Raw genomic sequence first — 20,290 nt, forward strand, 5'->3', positions numbered from 1 at the left:
AAACTAGCCTGGCCTACTCAACACTGCAAGATGGTGATAACAGAGTTTTATACAATATAGGCTATCGAAGGAAAATACAAAGACAAAACACAAAAATAGCTTGATCGTCGACATTGACTTAAAATGTCATTGTACAGTATGTCACGAGAAACAATTATAGGCTATTTAGGGTTAGATTGCTGGTTTATGTCTTCAATTAATTCAAGGTCATATCTTAAACGTTTTCTTTGCTTTTGGCGTAGGGGAGATGCCGGAGAGTTGAGCCAATTTTTGCTTTTGAGCCCATATTTCCGTTTGTATGGTTGCTGGTCCAAATGTTGTGTGCTGATGTTGAAGTAGAACCAATTGGCTTCCAATCACTCTGATTAAATGTTAGTCAATATCAAACGTATTTTCAGAATTTAACTTTAAAAAAGTTTTGCCAAATGGCTCAACTCTCCTGCACTTACAGGAGAGTTGATCATAGGCTAGGGTTAAGGAGAGTTGATCCATGTAATGTAGAAGTTCAAAGTTAGAGTAGCAATGTTCTGCAAAAGCCTCATAAACCTTGTGAGTCATAATTTGTGCTTTCGACAAACAATCAGTGCAGTTAAGAATGACTTTTTCTGTTAAACAGTAAGCTATCTGTAAGCCTAAAGTACTGTATATTTATGCACCACAGAATTTTATGAGTGCAGACTTTTTTAAAAGAAAACATCAAGCTTGTAAGCAGTTGGTGACAGCGGTAAACCATAATCTCTACGTGGGAAAATTGTAACATAAGATTCCCGAATCCGTTCGTCTGTATGTATCGACCGAGAAAGAAACACTTCTTGAAACGTCTATTCAATAAGTGCATTCCTGTAAAATTAGCCCGCGGCTATCGAAATCGAGATGCAATGCCTTACATCTCTAAAAAACTGTCACTACGATACAGATTACTTGGATAAAAGACGGAGAATTTGTCCAGCTAGCAAGCACCAAATAAACCAGTTAAATGTGCGACCGACTTCCAACAAACAACTTCAAGAATGAATCAGAAAAATTTGTGATAACTCAAAGGCACGCCAGCAGTTAGCGCGACGCAACATTTCATGTTTAAACAGGTTTCAACAGGTTTGACACAGGTCTTACGAACGATGGCGCAATTTTGGCTCATGTTTTAGGAATTTCCATGACGTAATATTCAGTAGACTTGAACGGTTTTTATATGACGTTTGACCAGGCGAACAACCGTCTGGAACAGCAGTAGGCTATGCCATAAAATACACCCGGATTTCTACTCGTAGTAGCTCTGAAGAAGATCTTCAGCGTGCTGCTGAAGCAAATGAACGTGGCACCTGAATTCGATCAGCTGCAAATGAATTTGGGGTCAACAACAGGTCCACTTTAGAGCGATATATTAAGAAACGCAAAGAAAAACGTCATGACAATTTTGGATACAAGAAATGTAAAACAGCTAATATGATATTTACAATGGAAGTGGAAACCGAGCTAGCCAATCACGTGAAAGACCTGGCCTCTACCTATTATGGCTGGTCAAAAGACAAATGTCGCATGATTGCCTACGAATTTGCTGTGTAACGTTGTTATTCCCGATAGCTGGAAAGAGGACAAGAAAGCAAGACAAAGCTTCTGGTTGGGATTCAAAGATCGCCAAAAGTTGTCGATACATAGCTTACTCCTGAAGCGATATGATTAGCAAGGGCAACAGCATTTAATAGATACACTGTTGGTACCTGTAGTGTATTGAAATGTGATTATTATGTTATGCTTATGACCGGTTACCAGATTATCTTTTGGCAACCCTGGCAAGTATCCCGGAAGTACATTCTGTTGTCAGTAATTAATCAAAGTAGAAGTGCATGTTATTTCTGTATATAATACACCAGTAAACAGACAGAATATGACATTTGGCGACGAGGAAAATATTTAAATTTGTAGCCTATTAGTTCAAGAGGTCCAAGCAGACAGTGAATTGTTCTTATCGTGTTGTCCAAACTACTAGTGAGCATCATGAATGGAGCTGCAGTTACCTGCGAGGTGTCAGCTGTATTACCCTTTGATGTCAATGGTGATGCACAAAACCAGGGACAACGTTGGAAGCGATGGAAACGGGCGTTTTCATTGTATATCACTGGAAAAGGTGTCACCAGTGATGAACAAAAACAGGCTCTGCTGCTGCACACTGCTGGTGTGGATGTGCAAGAAATTTATTTTTCTTTGGTTCCAGACAATGAAGGTAAAACTCTTCAAGAGACTTTAACATTGTTGGATGATCATTTTCTTCCTAAGGCTAATGTACCTTTTGAACGCCATGTTTTTAGGCAATTGATGCAAAAACATGATGAGCCGGTGAACAAATTTGTTTGCAGACTGCGACAACAGGCAGCTATGTGTGAATTTGGTGATTCATTGGATACCCAACTTCGTGATCAAGTAATTGATAAATGTCATTCCAATCATTTACGACGAAAGTTTTTGGAAAAAGGAGATGTGCAGTTAAATGATATATTAGCTATTGCTAGAGCACATGAAGCAGTTAATTCACAGGTTAAGATGATGGAAAGAAAATCATTAGAACCAAGCATGCAGCATGAAGTAAATTCAGTTCCTATACAAAGAAAGAGTAACATTAAGTCAAAACAGGGAAAAGACACACAAGAGTGTTTTGCATGTGGATTATTTGGTCATTTCAAATTTGACAGGCAGTGCCCTGCAAGAGGGAAGAAGTGCAACAAATGTGGAAATCTGGGACATTTTCAAAAGAAATGCAGATCAAAAGTAAGGAATACAACACAGTTTTATCAACAAAGAAATGCAAAATCTAAAACCTTTTTAAAATCTAATGCCAATCAAATAGATAATTCAGGATTGGGTGAAAATGAATTTGGAGCATCAACTAATGTCTTTTCAATGAAAAGTTCAACACATGGGCTGTGCAGTGTAAGTTTAAACATTGGTGGTGTGTCTGTGGGAGACATGTTAGTTGATTCCGGTGCATCATGCAACATTGTGAACAAGCAAACTTGGGAATGGCTGAAGACATGTAATATTAATGCAACAACAAGGAAATCTGCTAAAACATTGTACGCGTATGGAAGTACGAAACCAATTCCAACATTAGGAACATTTACGGCAAAGGTTGAATCAAAAGTTACACAAAAAGTATGTGTTGCTGACTTTGTGGTAGCCGATACCGATGGACACAGACTATTGGGCAAAGACACCGCAGAGACTTTAGGTTTGTTGCATGTTGGTCCAATACATGTAAATAGTGTTAAATCTGGTGCTAATAATGTTGAACCTCAAGTTGATAATGACATTGTGTCTAAGTATGATGGTTTATTTACTGGTGTTGGCTTGTTAAAAGATTATGAGTTAAAATTGCATATTGATGATTCTCTTAAGCCAGTAGCTCAACCTGTTCGAAGAATACCATTTCCGCTGAGAGAAAAGGTAGATGTGAAGTTAAATGAACTGCTTGATGCTGATATTATAGAAGAAGTCCCAGAAGGACCGTCAAGTTGGATCTCTCCATTGGTAGTCATACCTAAGAGTGATGGTGACATTCGCATTTGTGTTGATATGCGACAAGCCAATCAGGCTATTGTTAGAGAGAGACATCCAATTCCCACTGTTGAAGAACTGTTGTATCAACTCAATGGTAGTACTGTTTTCAGTAAGTTGGATTTAAAATGGGGTTTTCATCAGATAATGTTGGATGAAACGAGCCGCCATATTACAACATTTGTTACACATCGAGGTCTATACAGATATAAAAGGCTAATGTTTGGACTGAGTTCTGCTCCTGAAAAATATCAGAAAATTATTTGGGATTTATTGAAGAACTGCGATGGTGTTGCTAACATTGCAGATGACATTGTCATTTATGGAAAAGACAGGACAGAACATGACAGTCGATTACATGTGGTACTGGAAAAGTTGTTAAAATCTGGATTGACTTTGAATAAAACAAAATGTCAGTTTAGAATGTCAAAGCTTACATTTTTTGGACATGACTTGCACCAACAAGGGGTAAGTCCCAGTGCAGAGAAAATTGCAGCTATTCAAAAAGCACAACCTCCAACTTCAGCTAGTGAAGTCAGATCATTCATGGGTCTTGTTCAGTTTTCAGCTAAGTTTATCCCAAATTTAGCAACCATTGCAAGGCCTATACTAGACTTGACCAAAAAGACTGCAAAGTTTCAATGGCATAAAGCACACCAAGATGCATTTTTGAAATTAAAAACAGTGATCACAAAGGCTGATACATTGGCATATTATCGGAATGACTGCAAGACAAGAATTGTGACAGATGCATCTCCAGTTGGTCTAGGTGCTGTGTTGACACAGTTACAAGATGGAATGTGGAGAGTCATTTCTTATGCATCTCGAAGTTTGTCAGATGTGGAAAAGAAGTACAGCCAAACGGAAAAAGAAGCTCTAGGGTTGGTTTGGTCTTGTGAAAGATTCAATTTGTATGTATTTGGAAGACATTTTGAACTTGAAACAGATCATAAGCCCCTGCAATACATTTACACGAAGAAATCAAGACCATCAGCAAGAATAGAACGCTGGGTATTGCGTTTACAATCGTTTGATTTTAGTGTTATCTATCGTCCAGGGAAAACTAACATTGCTGATGCATTGTCAAGGCTAAATAAAGAGCCCTATGAAGAAAGCAGAGATTTAAAAGAACCTTATGATTATGTGAGATCTATTGTTCTTCAAAGTATGCCAGTCGCTTTATCTACGGAAGAACTTGAACAAGAATCAGCTGCTGATCCACAATTGTCAGAAATTAGGGACTATATTCATTCAGGAAATTGGTCCAAGTGTACAGACACAAGCTTTTTGCATGTAAAAAAATGAACTGTGTACATATGGAAACTTGTTGCTCAGAGGGACAAGACTCGTTATACCTGCTACATTGCGTGAAAAAGTGCTCAATTTGGCACACGAGGGTCACCAAGGCATTGTCAAGACAAAGAATCGATTACGCACAAAGGTGTGGTGGCCAAAGATCGATGTTGATGCAGAAAAGATGTGTAAACTTTGTCACGGATGTCAAGTCACCAGCGATTTTTGCAGACCAGAACCAATTGCTCGGGTATTGCCACCAAGTGGGCCTTGGCAAGATTGTGCGGCAGATATTCTTGGTCCATTACCAAGTGGTGAGAACATTTTAGTAGTGGTAGATTACTTTAGTCGTTTTTACGAAATTGCAATCTTGAAATCAATCACAAGCGAAAAATTGATTCAAGCGATTCTGCCCATGTTTTCAAGGTTTGGAGTACCTTACTCATTGCGAACTGATAATGGTCCACAATTTGTATCGAATGATTTTGAGAATTTTCTAGAAGAATATGGAGTAATACACCGCAAAACAACACCATTATGGCCTCAAGCAAACGGTGAGGTGGAACGACAAAATCGAACATTGTTAAAGGCAATCAAAGTTGCTCAAGTTGAAAAGAAAGATTGGCGGTATGACATCAACAAATTTCTAATGGCATATCGTTCAACTCCGCAAGTTTCTACAGGTTCTACTCCTTATTATATGATGTTTCGCAGAGAAATGAAGTCTAAATTACCTGAACTGTGCCGAGAACCTCAGATCTTCGATGAAGGGATTCGAGACAGAGACTGGAAGGGTAAAATAGACGGTAAACTATATACTGACTTTAAGCGACGTGCTGTCGACTCAGATATTCGGGTTGGAGATGAAGTTTTGGTTAAAAGTCAAAAATCAAATAAACTTTCTGCAAATTTTGATAGCGCTACCCAACAGGTAGTTAGGAAGGAAAGGGGGGAAGTGACAGTACAAAACAATGAAGGGGTTCAATTGACACGAAATTCGTCGTTTTTTAAAAAATTGAACACCAGTGATGAAAATGTAAACTCACCTCCTGCTGACATGACCGTGAACGCTGATTTGAATGAGTCCTCAATACCTGTACGTACTCGTCCGACACGCAATGTCAGTAAACCTGCTCGCTTTAACGATTATGTAATTTGAAGTGACTAGAATGCAGACTTGTATGCCTATGATTCCTTTTGTTCTTTCGTTATAAAGACTAGCTATGGAACGCATGTCTATTTGTTTAAACGTCATGTCAATTGAGTGGTAATCTATTTATTTGTTCGTCACTACAATTTCAAGATCAAAGTGTGAAAAGTAGAAGCAAACGTATTAGGCTAATCATGATCTTTGGTGTATGGCTATATTGCTTTTGACAGTAAATGTTGGTACTTAAAGTTAATCTGTGTATACCATAGATTGCATGAATGATGCTTACGTAAACGAAAACTAATGATGCGTCATTAAATTTGGTTCAAGTGCTCATGGTTTTCATCACCTGTTATGATCATTTAATGTAAAATAGGTTTTTATCGAAAGAAGTAATGCCTTGGAAAACTACGTTTTAATCCGAGAAGGAAGGGATGTAGTGTATTGAAATGTGATTATTATGTTATGCTTATGACCGGTTACCAGATTATCTTTTGGCAACCCTGGCAAGTATCCCGGAAGTACATTCTGTTGTCAGTAATTAATCAAAGTAGAAGTGCATGTTATTTCTGTATATAATACACCAGTAAACAGACAGAATATGACAGTACCTTCTTCGATAAACTTGCAACTGAATGGATTGCTATCATTTCCAGCCACAAGACATATAGACTACCGGTACTGTATTTAGGAAAAACAAGTTTTACTCAATGTGTCCGCCATTTGCGTCGATAACAAGTCGGAGACGCTTCGAAAAGGACCTGCAAACGTCACAAATAACTCTTTGACTTATTTAGGTCAATTCGTTTTTCAGATTAGCCTTCAGCGCTTCCAAACTTTGGTTGTGTTTACTCGAAACCTTGTTCTTCAGGTAAGACCAGATGCCAAAGTCCAGGAGGTTCAGGTCTGGGGATAAAGGAGGCCATTCTTCCTTGGAAATGAAGAACGGCACATTAAAGCTGAAAGCCAGTTTTGCGTTCTCTTTGCTCCATGTGAAAGGACAGAACTTGTTGGAATGACCAGTTAAGTTTTTTTGAAGTGTTTTTTTGCCCAAGGCAAAAATGAACCCTCAAGAATATCATTTCAGTAGTTTTCTTGGTTCAATTTCACTCCTTGGTCCACAAAAAATCAATGGACTCCTTCCTGCTGATTCGTTGACTGCGGCCCACACCATCACTGCTTTTGCCGCCCCTTGTCTCCGAGTGACTACCTGGGGTTCCATGTAACCATTTCTTGACCAAACACGATCATTTTGACCGTTAAAATGATGCTAGACATCAAATTTCTTCTCATCGCTGAACACTAGGTTTGGCAGCGTGCCTCCTTCAATGCGTGAGAGCGTAATTCTGGCTCTGGAGAGACGTTTCTCAATAGTATTGACATTTAGCAACTGTTTCTTCATGTATTTAAACGGGCTCATCTTCAAATCCTTCTTGAGAACTGTGAACATGGTTCCATAGGCCACGTTCGCCTTCTTTGCCAGTTTTTGAATTGGATCTCTTTCTGATCTCTTGTATCGTTAATTATTGATGACCCTTGTAATAGATAAGCCGTTAGGTTAGCTATTCAATCACAGTATAACAAATAATTCAGCAAAGATAGCTCGGGCTCTTTTGTTGAACTCACCACAATGCCTGAAACATTTGCATGAGTGGCTAGACTGTTTTAACAAATAGGTTGAAGCAAAAGTCCAGTTGCTTTGATATTTTTGCTTCAATAATTAACTGTTGCAAGCAAGTAGGCCTATAGGCTTATCGTTTTTAAGCATAAAACAAGCATAAAACATAAAATAAAAAATAAGCATAAAACATAAAACGTTTTTAAGCATAAGCATAAATTTAAACGCTAGAATTGTAGATTTGAGAAAAAAAATTTTCATTAAATAAAAGGGAGAGCTGAGCCATGTGGTTCAACTCTCCTAATCGTAGCCATTTTGAATTTAGCGTGGATTTCTTCAAAACGCTTTTAAGAAGCTGCATGGTAATTGTTGCATACAATCACCTTTTCCAAAGGTACCCAGCACTATATTTGCAATTTAAATATCTTTTATAAATCTAGAGTTATTTAAGCAAATTTTGAAATTTGTCAAATCTACTTTTTGATACATTTTTTGCATTTTCAAAGCTAACTTTCCGTGGCTATATCGTGAAGCCTTCTTGAAAACATTGAAGCTGTAACATTGTTTTTTCATACCACTAGTGACAGTAGAGTGCAATTATGTTAAACAGAATTTCTGCTAGAGGTGGTGGTTCAACTCTCCTTGTGCCTCAACTCTCCTGCATCTCCCCTACGTGACTTTAAGTTTGGGCCTTCGAGACGTTTCGACGAGTTTCTACGCTTTTCCAGAGTCATGTGATAATATTTCAGAATCGCTTGCTCTGTTGGGCTTTTGTGTAGTTTTTGTATAGCTGAGTTTTTGGTGTTCTCTAATTTTAGCCACAGCTTTTGCCCGTTCGTGTGGAAGAGCTGCCTTTAACAAGTTAATAGCTGTTTATCTGCTAATAAATTTTATACAAATATTAGCCTACCCTAAAAGTGTTTCCAGAAAGCACTATAATCCATTATAGTGCAGGACCTTAGGGGAATCTTTAGGCTAAACGTGTTACACGTTGTTTTTTTGCATATTTTTGCAGTTGGTTAACCCAACTTTGATTTTAGTGGGTACCGCAACTTTTTGGGATAGCCTACGTGATGACCCCTAATCGGGGATTTCCCCAGAACCCAGTAAACATTTTTCTTTGGCCCAACGTTGGCTGACGGTTGTTCGGGTTGGCTGAGGGTAGTGTAGTTTTGCCAACTTTGGAAATATTTTAATTGATAATACCTACGAAGAATTATTTAAGTTTGCTTTATTGTGTTCCTTTTACAATAATTGTAATGGGACAATGAAAATGCAAAAAAACTTAGAATTAAAAAGTCGGTCTTGCTAATGTTGGTGTGCAGTTGTACAAAACGTTGGGCCAACGTCATTATTTGCGGATAAACTACGGTAATATCTCAATTTTTTTACATTATTGTTTTAGGAAAAAAAAAATTGAAATGTTTTTCTAAATCATGCATCACTAATTCTGAACAAAAACACTAATTTGCAAATCAGGGCTGTAGTTTCATCTCGCAATTTTTGCGTGCTCGGTCCATTTTTGTTTTCGTTTTTTTCATTTTATTTTTGAAACAAATTATGACAACACTGAGCTGAATAATTGTACCACAGTTCCCTGTACATGGTGTTCGTAGGAAAGCACTTTAACCATAGACATCTTATAACAACTAGATTGCGCTAGTCGCATCTCGATTGAAGAAACTAAAAAAAATGTCCGCCATTGTTAGTGTCTCGAGCCAATCAGAAGCTACTTTGTTGATGAGAGCAATGTGTGGAATAAAAATCAGGAGGGAGAAAACTGAAGAATATGCTAAAGATGAGAGGAAGACTATTGAACAACATGCTAGGGCAAACGGAGTAAGATAGTATGGCCATGTACTAAGGAAGAAAAAAGTTTTCTTTGAAATGCATTGACTTTGAAGGTAGATGGGAAGAGAAAATGGGAACGTCCAAAAAGAGCAGGTGAATAATGAGGCAGGCAAAGTCGGACAGAAGAAAGAAGATGCGATAGATAAAATGAGATGGAGAATAGGAGTGGAGGCAATCGCTGAAAGGAAAAAATTGACCACCCCAACTGATGGGGACAAAATTGAATTTGGATGACAGTGGTTCCCAACCTATTTTGGTGCACTCCTTCCGTTGCTTATGTTAGAACTTTTAATTTCTTCCTTATTACAGTAGACAAACTGATTTACAGTAGCATAGGAAGCCTTTACGCTAAAATAGCCATACAAAAGCAATTTTTACTTTTCTGTTTTTAAGGATAGAAAATTCAGTTGTTAGATTTGCAATTTTAGAGACAGACAGGAATAAAATTGATAAAGAGCCTAGTGGGCTATTGCCTGGCCTTTATTTTACTGCAATGTAAGTTATTCGTATATAGTTTTTGAAAAGAGCTGGGTGTTTAGCCAAAAACATTTGCAGAATTTTTATATTGTGAGAAATGCCTTATAGTTGCTTGTATTCGTTTGCCTATGACATAACAAAACAACTTTTTTGCCACAACTGAATCAGTATGCACGTCAACATCAAAGCTTCATTGGAAGGTTACTCCAGATTTCTTAATGCTTTTTTCTGTGATCCATTTGCTTATATGAAACATTTCTTGTTGTCGGCCCTGAAATGCAAAAAAACAACATTTTAATCTGAACAATAGCTTCGAAACCTAACTGGAAGTATTATCTGGATGTCTGGTAGTGTGCAAATCCCTGAATGATGTGTAGAAGCGATACTAACGATTTTGCAAGCAACTAGAACTTTCTTTGACATTTGAATCTTTGAAAATGTTGAAAAGTGAAGCCGTGATTTTTCTAATGGAATAAAATTTAAACTTGGTCCACCATTTTCGCAATGACAACTGGCTTTTGAAACTATGTCAAATGTTAGATTTACTTGAAAAACTGAACGAATTTAATTTACCCTTTTCCAGGAGATAATGCCAATGTTTTGCATTGAAATTTAAAGTTGATGCGTTTATCAAAAAATTAAACATATGGAAACAAAAGATTCAAAATGATTTATTAAAAATGATTTCATTTGCTAAAGGTGGAATCATGGCCACCTAAAGATACGGCCTGATTTGTCACATTTTGCAGAATTTTCCAGGTTTTTCTAACTTTGGGCCAAGGTTTAAATAAATTTTTCTAAAAATTAGATTTTTACGCTTTTTTTACTGTTTTCCTCAGATGACACAATAGGTTTTAACATCCTCACATGTTGAAAAACAAAGAAAATTTGATTTCGAAGATTTTAGTCAGACTGTTAATTTTCAATAACAGTCTGATTTTGCGTTTTTCAACTTACGTTTTCTCATTTGCTACTGTTTCCCCAAGGCAACAAAAAAGTTTTATGTCATTAGGAAACCGCAAAAAGTAAGAACATCTCAAAAAATGTCAGTCAAGCACTAGCAGTAGCTGTAATCAAAAGCTGCAAAATGTGACAAATCAGGCCGCATCTCCAGATGGCCATGGTGGAATCAAGCATTTTCTTCCAGAATTGGATTCAAAACCCATTTGCAATGCAAAAACAAAGTAACCTTCCAAGCACCTTTCTTTTAATCTGAGGATGGACTTGTTGATCTCTCTTCTAACTACGTTGCGGCTTGAATTTTCAGGAAAAAAGCTGAACACATTTGGGCTGAACATTAGAGTGGAATATCCATTATCCATCATTATCTGATCCAGCAGTAACTGCACTCCTGCCGTTTATATCAACGTATCTGTGCGAGTCAGCGTTTTCAACGTTGCTAGCAATCAAAACAAAATAGGCCTACTGTTCCAGCCTAAGCAAGATAACAACCGCGTTGAGACCAGCATGATACATTGAAATAAACAGAGCCCCGGCTGGACTTGCTTTGTGGCAGAAAGCAGTCTCACTCATCATACAGTATTTGCTTTTTTGTTTTGTTTCCAGTAGGCTACGTGTAAATTAGCAGGTTTCGAGTGCCGGTAGCTTGTTTTTAGTTTTCATTTGAATTAAGCTTTTCAATAAATATCACAAATGTTTATTTCGCACTGTTCATCATTTTAATCGTGAGGGGTCGTAAAATTTTTACCTCATTCTTATGAAGTTCAACGTTGATATTATTCTGGTATATAAAACATTTAAAGTTGGTTATTATTTTCAGCTTAAATCTAGGACTCCCTCCTGCTTGTGTTCAAATGTCGTGTACAAATTCACTTGTTTGCATGATGCGAACTGTATATACATTGGTATGTCCACGCGGCATTTGGCCACGAGAGTGAGGGAGCACTTAGATTTAACTAATTTGAACAGAAAAAGTGCAATTAAAGACCATATATTCGATTGCCAAACATGTTCAAACAACAAACCATCCTTGGGATCTTTTAGAGTTGTGCGTAAATGTTCCACCGAATTTGATACGAAAATCCAGGAGCTTTGCTCATAAAATCCTGCAATCCTCGCCTCAATACGCAAATGTTTGCCGCAGGCGCTTCTCATCTCCTAAACGTTTTTTTCTTAATTCGTTGTATGATGCGCTTTTTGCCTCGCGTAATTAACCGTCATGTGATGTGCCTTTCTCCTCTGCTTTGCAGTTTTATTCTTGTGCATTTCGTTTTTCAATTTATTGTGTAGATCAGTTATTTATTTTAAATGCAGATGTAAAATCAGTTATTTTCGTTACTTGAGAAGAGCTAACTTGAGTATGGCCGAAAATGTTCGTAGTTTATAGTTTATGTTCACTCTAATGCAGGGGTCACCAAACTTTTTTATCTGAGGGCCGGATTTCTGCGAGATTAACAGCTGCGGGCCAGATGCAAATTGCAAAAAGATATACAACTATTTAGAATCTCCATTGACTTGAATTGAGCACAATAAATAACAAAGTCAACGGTGGAATAGCAAAGTTGTGATGAAAATCGAAAGGTTGCTGGAAAAGTTATCCCCTGCCATGATACACTACAGGGCACCGTGCTCTTGAAAAAACATTACATCGTTCCAAATTTGGCCTAGGCTGTTCCCATTTCTGATGGCCTAATGATAAAAACAGAACACCAACCTGTAGGCTGCCTGGTGGAAAAATGTACAAATTCAACATGCAACAACGAACTATAAGAACGAACAATTTTGGTAACTTTTTTCCTTAACAGTTGTAGTGCAGCTGTTATTTCCGCAGCACGTGGCGGGCCGGATGAAATCAGTGCGCGGGCCGGTTCTGGCCCGCGGGCCGTAGTTTGGTGACCTCTGCTCTAATGTATGATGTCAAATGCCGTGTGGTTGCTTGGTTTTATCTGTCTATGGTTGAAGAAAGTCACCTCTCTATCAAAATTGTAGATTGAAAGGAATCGCAAGCAAAAAAGTTTGAAAAGACCTGCAGTAGATGATCACATTTGAATGCATGTATCAACTTCACACCTGACTGCAAATCTAGCACTTACAGCTGAAAACCATTGGGGTGTAATGTCTGCGACTATTGCCATAGGTGTTGCAAATATTTTCATCAGGAGCAGGAAAGAATTGATAGCATTGATGCAACTTTCAAATTTATTAATCATATCGCTAATAAGCCTATTGTACTTTCGAAAGTACCGTTGGATTGTTGCTCTGGCTTAACCACAGCATGACATAACGAGCCAACAGCAGTAAATCTGAGCATTGAGCACGTCTCCGTGGTCAGCAATATTTGCGACACAGTAATACTTTTTTTTAATGTGTACCTTTTGCATTTAACAAAATTCATAAAATTATAACTAGAACTGCGTAGAAGTTGAAACAATGACAGAAAAATTTCTATCACTTTTAGTTTTTGACGAAGTTTGTACAGCCTAGTCTTGTATAGTGTTGTAGGTTACAGTCTTTCATTGAAATAAATTTGAATCTTTTACGAGCAGTCCTCGATTGTCCCGGGCACATCAAAATTTATTTATGATCCACTGCTAAAAGCACAAGTGCCTCATGCAACTGGTTAAGTTAATGAAATATTTTCTCAATCATACGACAACTTGGGTATACAGTATACCCCGATTGAAGAGCATTGTTTAAATGTTTAGTTATTCTTTTATTTCAAAACTAACAGAAGAACATGACTAGGAAACTGTGTTCCGAAAGCTACTGCAATTTGCTATTACCACAGGTCCACAGCGAAGTCGCAGCATCAGGCTAAAACAGGTAAGGTTGTTAATATCTATATTGTGAAGTAAGCAACGGCCATGCTGCTAAAAGCGAAACTAAATCTATTGCCTAGCAGAAGAATTTGAAGTCACTAAGGAAGTTTAGGTTTACAGAGCCAACTTTATGCTAATACAGCGCTCAAATAAAGCAATTAAAAAAATGCAAGATTTGCTTCCACTCTATAAATCCAATAAAAAGCAAAATATTAAATTTCTTTTAACAAATGTGGGTTGTTGAAATATTTATTTCACTCATTTGCAAGTAATGTAATTACTTAGTGTACTATTGTATTAGTAATATAATTTAGTATAGTACCGTAATTAGATTGTAAATAGCAATGTAGTAAGTAATTGTATAACTTTTACACGTAAGATTACGTGTTATGTAGTCAGACAATAGTTTTTGCGATTGGAAGGTGAAGTTTTTTTAAAGTAAAATGAAAATCTCGTGTACTTTCTTGACTTGTGCATGAAAATTCCACCAACCTGGTATGGAGATATAAAGTTACAAAATTTCCATACCCTTAATGGCCAGAGACAAAACAGAAAAACAACCAATTTAGCAATGTTTTTACATGGTCAAAGTTGACTCAAAAGTCAAACGTCTAAGCTGACTTGTGCTCAGGCTTACATTACACTGGTCTACAAAAGAAATTGATAGATGTCAAGATTTCAAGATATCGGTGAGCACCATATCTTTTCATTAACTACAAAAATTCGAAAGCCAAAAACAATGATTAAAAGTCAACAAGAATGTCAACATTCAAAACCATCATTAAGCAAAAGGTAGCTGATTTCTGACCTAATAAATATAAAAGCCATTTTGACACCAATTTTTGCTCGCGGCCGAGTTTTCTTTCAAAAAAGCAAATCCATCTCAGTCTGAACCCATAGTTTTCACAACTTTTTCATTAAGCCAACCTGAACATGAGTCGAAGGCTGTATATCAATTCTGGGTAAATTTGACATGTATTTTTTCTCCCAATTGTAAGATTTTTCCTTGGTGGCCAAACTTTTATACCAATGTTAGAAAATCGCCAGTTTATCAATCAATAAGAATTCCTCATTTCTAAGTACAAGAAGCCCATTAGCTATCTCAGAACCATGGATAGCGGATGAAGAGTTAAAAGGCAAGCTGGATATTTAACTAGACTTCTTTCTGCTCAAAAATCATACATTGTTGTCATGCAAAAGCAACTGGTCTTGCGCTATAGTAATTTACTCACGCAATACCATTGACAGAGCAGAAGGCTGAAGGTATTGCCTTCCTTTTACTGTTAAGCCACAACAGAAGCTCTGTTGTGGCAGAGCATGGGTGCGCCTAAACCGTCTCCGCACAGACACCAGACTTTTCTGCTCAACCACACACCAATGGGGAATGACCTCTTTGTATAATTGAGACCACAGACCACATCATCAAGGACTGTACCATCTTCAAGCCATCTAACGGAGTGGACCGTCTGCACGTCTAGAAAGATGAAACCAAAGACTGGCTGCTCTTTACTGGCCTTCCAGTGTATTCGTGAACATCGTAGATTTTCTTAATTTTTGGCCCAGGGATTCCAAAACACACCGGGATGCGAAACTGACGGATTATCCGCTTAGGATCGTAACAACAGTAGTGCTATCATCATGTCGCCGAGTGCGCGCGTGGCGGTGACATGTGATTTTGCCAATAGTAAGCAGATGCTAGACAGCAGTTCACGTTTCGTTGTTCTTATTCAGTAGTTGTTTATTCCCTAAAAAAGAGATAATTATTTGACCAGCTTGATGAATTATCGGTAGAAGGCAATCAAAGCTGCAATAGCAACTCTCACCATGCTGGTATGCCATTTTTGAAATTATCTGGTACCAGGTTGCAGTACTTGTAGAAGGCAAGTAATGAAAAGAATTATTTCTCCTTGAGACATACTAAAAATGTGTTTTCAGTCAGCAATGAGTGCTCAAGATGTGCGCTTTCAGACAAAATGGCATCTGACATGCTCAATGATATTTATGATGGTACGGGATGCGCAAAATATCATTAATGAAATGATATTGTGTTTTTCTTTTTAGGATAATAGTTTCTATGTGCATGATGAAAATCTGATGTAATTTTTTGAAATCTGATAAAATTTGAAGAGGTTTCTGGTGACAAACTCATTTGAGAATTTGGCATCACTGAGCTGCATAACCAATGTAGGCTAATGGTAGTAATACAGTCACCTGGGTTGTTCAAAACCACTTAAAAATGGAAGTTGATGAGTTGTCCGATTTTTCCCATTTCAGTCAGACTTTACCCTGTTTCTATGATATTAAGTATGGTTATCAGCACTAGGTTTTATTGAAATTACCTTTTTGTTCAGGTGTTAATTTGTAAAATAACTACGGTACGGTACTAAAATCTATTGGTTAAATTTCTGGTAGTGGTATATGCTATGGGCTACACTTGTTGTGTGCCAAACTGTAATACCGGCTATAGATCAGCTAATAATGGAGAAAAAGTTGCAATGCTTCGTTTCCCCAGTGACCCAGAAATGCTTCGCCGTTGGGTCAATGCGATTCCCAGGAAAAACTTACCTGTGACAAAAAATAGCAGAGTATGTGCTAAGCATTTTTCTGACGTTGACTTTGAAACTGTTTCTACGGATCAATGTAAAAGCAGAACTAAGAAGCGAGACACACAACAGCTTAAAAGATTAAGATTGAAAGCAACTGCTATTCCTCATATCTTTCAAGACCTGCCCAAATATTTATCTAAGCCAGCTCCTCCCAAGCGCTCTACTACTGCCTGTTCATCTTCTGCACGTTTGGACAAAGAAAACCTTAATATCCAAATGCAAAATGACAAAATGCTTGAATTGGATAAGGTCAGAAATTTGGATGAATTAAAGAAGAAGTTGTGTGATTCTAATTTGCCATTGGATATTATCAAAGTGGAAAAAGTGCATGTTATTGAATTTCACTATATTTACTGCAGTGAGAACAAAGACACAGCTCCAAATCTTATGTCTTCTGTTATGATTGGAGAAGATATGTGTGTGAATGCTTTCGTAAACTCGGTGATGCTGTCAAAGGAGAAGTTTCAGCATCTGATGAACTCCAATATACTAAGTACATTGACTGAAGTTAGCAACATTCTTGCATTTTGCAAAAACCTCTGTAGCGATTTGCAATCTGGAATTGTCGATAACTACAATCGCATTAATTTAGCCATTTGTGCTCTAAAAGATTTCAAAAGCGATGACAAAAGTGATGATAATGATTCAGGTTCATGTATGCATTTTGTGAAATTTTTAACAGAACAACTTAATTTGATGCTACTTCCCAAAGGTGGCCGAAGATATTCACCCGAAATGATTACAATATCATTTTTGTGGAAACTCAACAGCAGTTCTTTATACAAGCGACTATCTGACTTTTTCTTGTTACCATCTACACGCAGACTGCAGCAACTATCAATGGACTTGAACATTGAAACAGGAAAAGTTGATATGAGCTACTTAAAGAAAAGAACGTGTAATTTAAGTGAAGGTGAACGAACGGTTGTGCTACTGATTGATGAGGTCTATACTGCCCAGCGCGTTGAGTACAGTAATGGAAGTTACATCGGTCTAACAGAAGACGGTCGTCCAGCCAAAACAGTTTTAGCTTTTATGGTGCAGTCTGTCTGCAAAAACTATAGGGATGTGGTGTGTTTGGTGCCAGTAGAAAAGCTTGATACGAAGCTTTTACAACGCAATTTTAATCTTGTAATGGATGCTCTTGATGAGAATTTTTTTGTTGTGGCTGTATCAGTGGATAATCATGTATGCAACAGGTAAGTCCATTATACTTTTTGATGTTGTTAGTTGCCTTAAAGCAGAAGTATGGAAACTATTTTATTGTCACCTCTCATTCGCCATAACCATCCAGTATATTCGCCATATAACGATACAGTACTACCCTTAGTAATATTAAATTGCAACAAAATAATTACTAAACTTGTTCTAATCAACTTGCATGGGCATCATGGTGAACAGCCATCTGGCCTGTGCTACATTAGGCTGATTGTAGAATCGATTTTATTTATGTACCGGTATACAGACGAAATCGGTTAATAGTATACCGCTTAAACGTATCAATCGTTTATTTGAATCAAAACCTGAAATCCCAAACCAAATCCAATCTAATGTTAAGTAAAAACATCGGTTAAACGTATACCGCTTAAAAGAATAAGTCGGATAATAGCATCAGGACTTGCTTCTCGCTTGCATACTTCATTCATTTAATTGTATAATTGTACCCGTAAGCGAAAAGAGAGTGTCTCTTTTTTGCTTCGCATAATTGTCTGCAATGTTCAAAGGCGAAATGAAGCAAAGGTGAGACAGACGCATGCGATCAAAACAAAGACAAGTGTCTGTAATCCCAGACCATAATCTTATGTACTAGACAGCACACTACAAACAACCAATTTTCGCACAGCTGGGCTTCATTAAAACAAAAGAGCAGACAAAAGGAATAATCACACTTCCCAATAAAGAAGTTTAAATGCTTTTGATTTCATCCGTAGGCGACTGACCTTCCAAGGAATGGACGCGGACAAATTACTTTGGCTTGAGAGGGAAGTGTTGAAAAGCATGTCCAAAAATTAAACCAGAAAACTTTGGAGAATTTTTTTAAATTGCTGAAAAAAAGTAGCCTACTGTTGTGAAACGCAGTGCGTAATTTCATTTGTGCAGTTTCGTTCAGTTGAAGAACATTGCAAATTAATTATTTTACCAGACAGCGCAAAAAGACTTGAAAAAAAATCTTTGCGATTTCAAAACAAACAATGAGTGTGAGACGTGTTTTTCTACCGTACCACTGTTTTCGTAGGCCACGTTCCATACTCAAAACTACACAGCTGGTACAAGCTAAAAATAGCACGCTTCAATCAAAAACTTTAACGGTCCAAGTTGATCGGTGAGATTAAAAGAAGTTCGATTGCCGCAGTTTGCAGAAAAATGCTTTGATTGTACAATATGCTTTCCCAGTCAGCAAAGCTGGTCTTTTTACATTGAGTCAACGTCTGCAGACGATAAATCAATGTAAAAAGGACCAGTTTTGCTGGCTGGAACATACTGCATAGTGTTATGTAACACAGAACTAGTAAACTCTTCAAAGTTTAACAAGAATTGTAAACAGTTGTAGGAAGTATCAGTTGTAATGTGCGTTGCAGCTTAGACAGCACAGACACATTCTCAACAATTACACCCATTCACAATAAACCTTTTTTTTTAGTAAATTGGTTAAACGAATCAATCGTATAATCGTATCAAAACGTCTGGCAAATAGATGATTCGATTAACCGATTTCGTCTGTATATGGTACTGATTCATTTTGAAGTATTGTTAGTAAAGCCAAGGAACCCAATGTTTATGAAAGTTTTCTGCTACAGGCATAAGCCATCTGGAACAATAATATGCATATAAAACGGTTTAATTTTAACAAAAGCTAATACGTATTGAAAAGTTTTCCTTGAGATGGCCATACTTTAATTTCTCATTTCTTTAGAAAATTGTTTGCCGAATTATGCGGAAGCAGCAATTTATCAAGCAGTGTGGCTCACCCTACCAAGCCTAATGAACGTTTGTTCTTGCTCTTCGATTTCACCCACAATATGAAGAATATATTCAATAATTTTGTGAACAGAAAGGTCATGCATATTCCAGAAATCACTGGTGACCAAAGCTTACTTGGTGAAAAGTGCATTGCTCAGTTTGCACACATAAAACGATTGTATGCACTAGAGGAGCACAAGCCTCTGAAAGTGGCTCATTCATTGAAGAAAGCTTCTCTTAATCCGAGCAATATTGCACGAACCTCCCCACAGCATGCTCTCAGTAAGTGGAATTGATGTATTGATCTGCTGTATGAATCAGTTTTATTTGCTGTGAAACATTTCATTTTTATGGTTGGCCATTATTTCTAGAATTAAGTTACAATTCCATGCATGTACTTTATTTAGTTTATACTGGTGTACTGGTAGTTTAGATCGTATGTCAACAAGGATATACATATCTTCACGCAGGAAGAAACCGAAGATTTCTTTACGATTTGTGGTACATTATTATCTCTGTACTCTCAAGTGTTTTTGTCTGCTGGTAACATTTCTTTCAGCTTTAATGCTGAATATTTCGTATTATTGAACGTTGTATGACTTGTGCATTGTGTAGGTGTGTTCAGTGAGTCAACTTTCCTTGGTTTGGAACTCTTTTCAGAAGAACACCCCGGCTTCAAAGACACAGCAAAATTTGTGAAATTTATCTGCTTTATTTGGAAGATTATGACCGTGAGAACGCCTTACAAAGGTTAGAACATCCATATTCTGCGCTCTTTGAATATTATACTGTATTTTGTGTTATTGTTACGACACTGCCAACTGTTTTGTGTATAATATTTTGTCTTGTAATGTTAAGTAGCCTAACTCTGCATTTCATGAAACAGGCGATATTTTCTGACACTAATAAGCATCAAGATGTCTTGAGCTATGAAGCTTTTGTATGCCATTGCTATCAAATGGAGATGTTGATAGACATTCTATCTATAAATTCTATATCAATAGCC

The 20,290-nt window shown here is 37.3% G+C and overlaps 1 protein-coding gene across 7 annotated transcripts in view; it reads right to left on the reverse strand.

Annotated features, from left to right (window-relative positions):
• Positions 1-9,158: 9,158 nt before the first annotated feature.
• Positions 9,159-20,290, reverse strand: part of LOC145770992 (lysosomal Pro-X carboxypeptidase-like) — an 82,454-nt gene continuing 71,322 nt past the window's right edge. For 3 of the 7 annotated variants that reach the window (XM_082582756.1, XM_082582734.1, XM_082582751.1), the window contains one exon: positions 14,865-15,191. In XM_082582756.1, coding sequence (XP_082438882.1) covers positions 15,081-15,191 — 111 coding nt within the window. In that variant the 3' untranslated portion in view covers positions 14,865-15,080. Of the gene's footprint in view, positions 10,210-11,138; positions 11,214-11,242; positions 11,290-13,272; positions 13,713-14,864; positions 15,192-20,290 lie in introns of those variants that run through there. The other 4 variants (XR_014289182.1, XM_082582736.1, XM_082582745.1 and 1 more) reach the window with 4 other exon arrangements.

The sequence above is a fragment of the Aplidium turbinatum genome, chromosome 1 (assembly GCF_918807975.1).
Source record: "Aplidium turbinatum chromosome 1, kaAplTurb1.1, whole genome shotgun sequence".
Classification (NCBI taxonomy): Eukaryota; Metazoa; Chordata; class Ascidiacea; order Aplousobranchia; family Polyclinidae; genus Aplidium; species Aplidium turbinatum.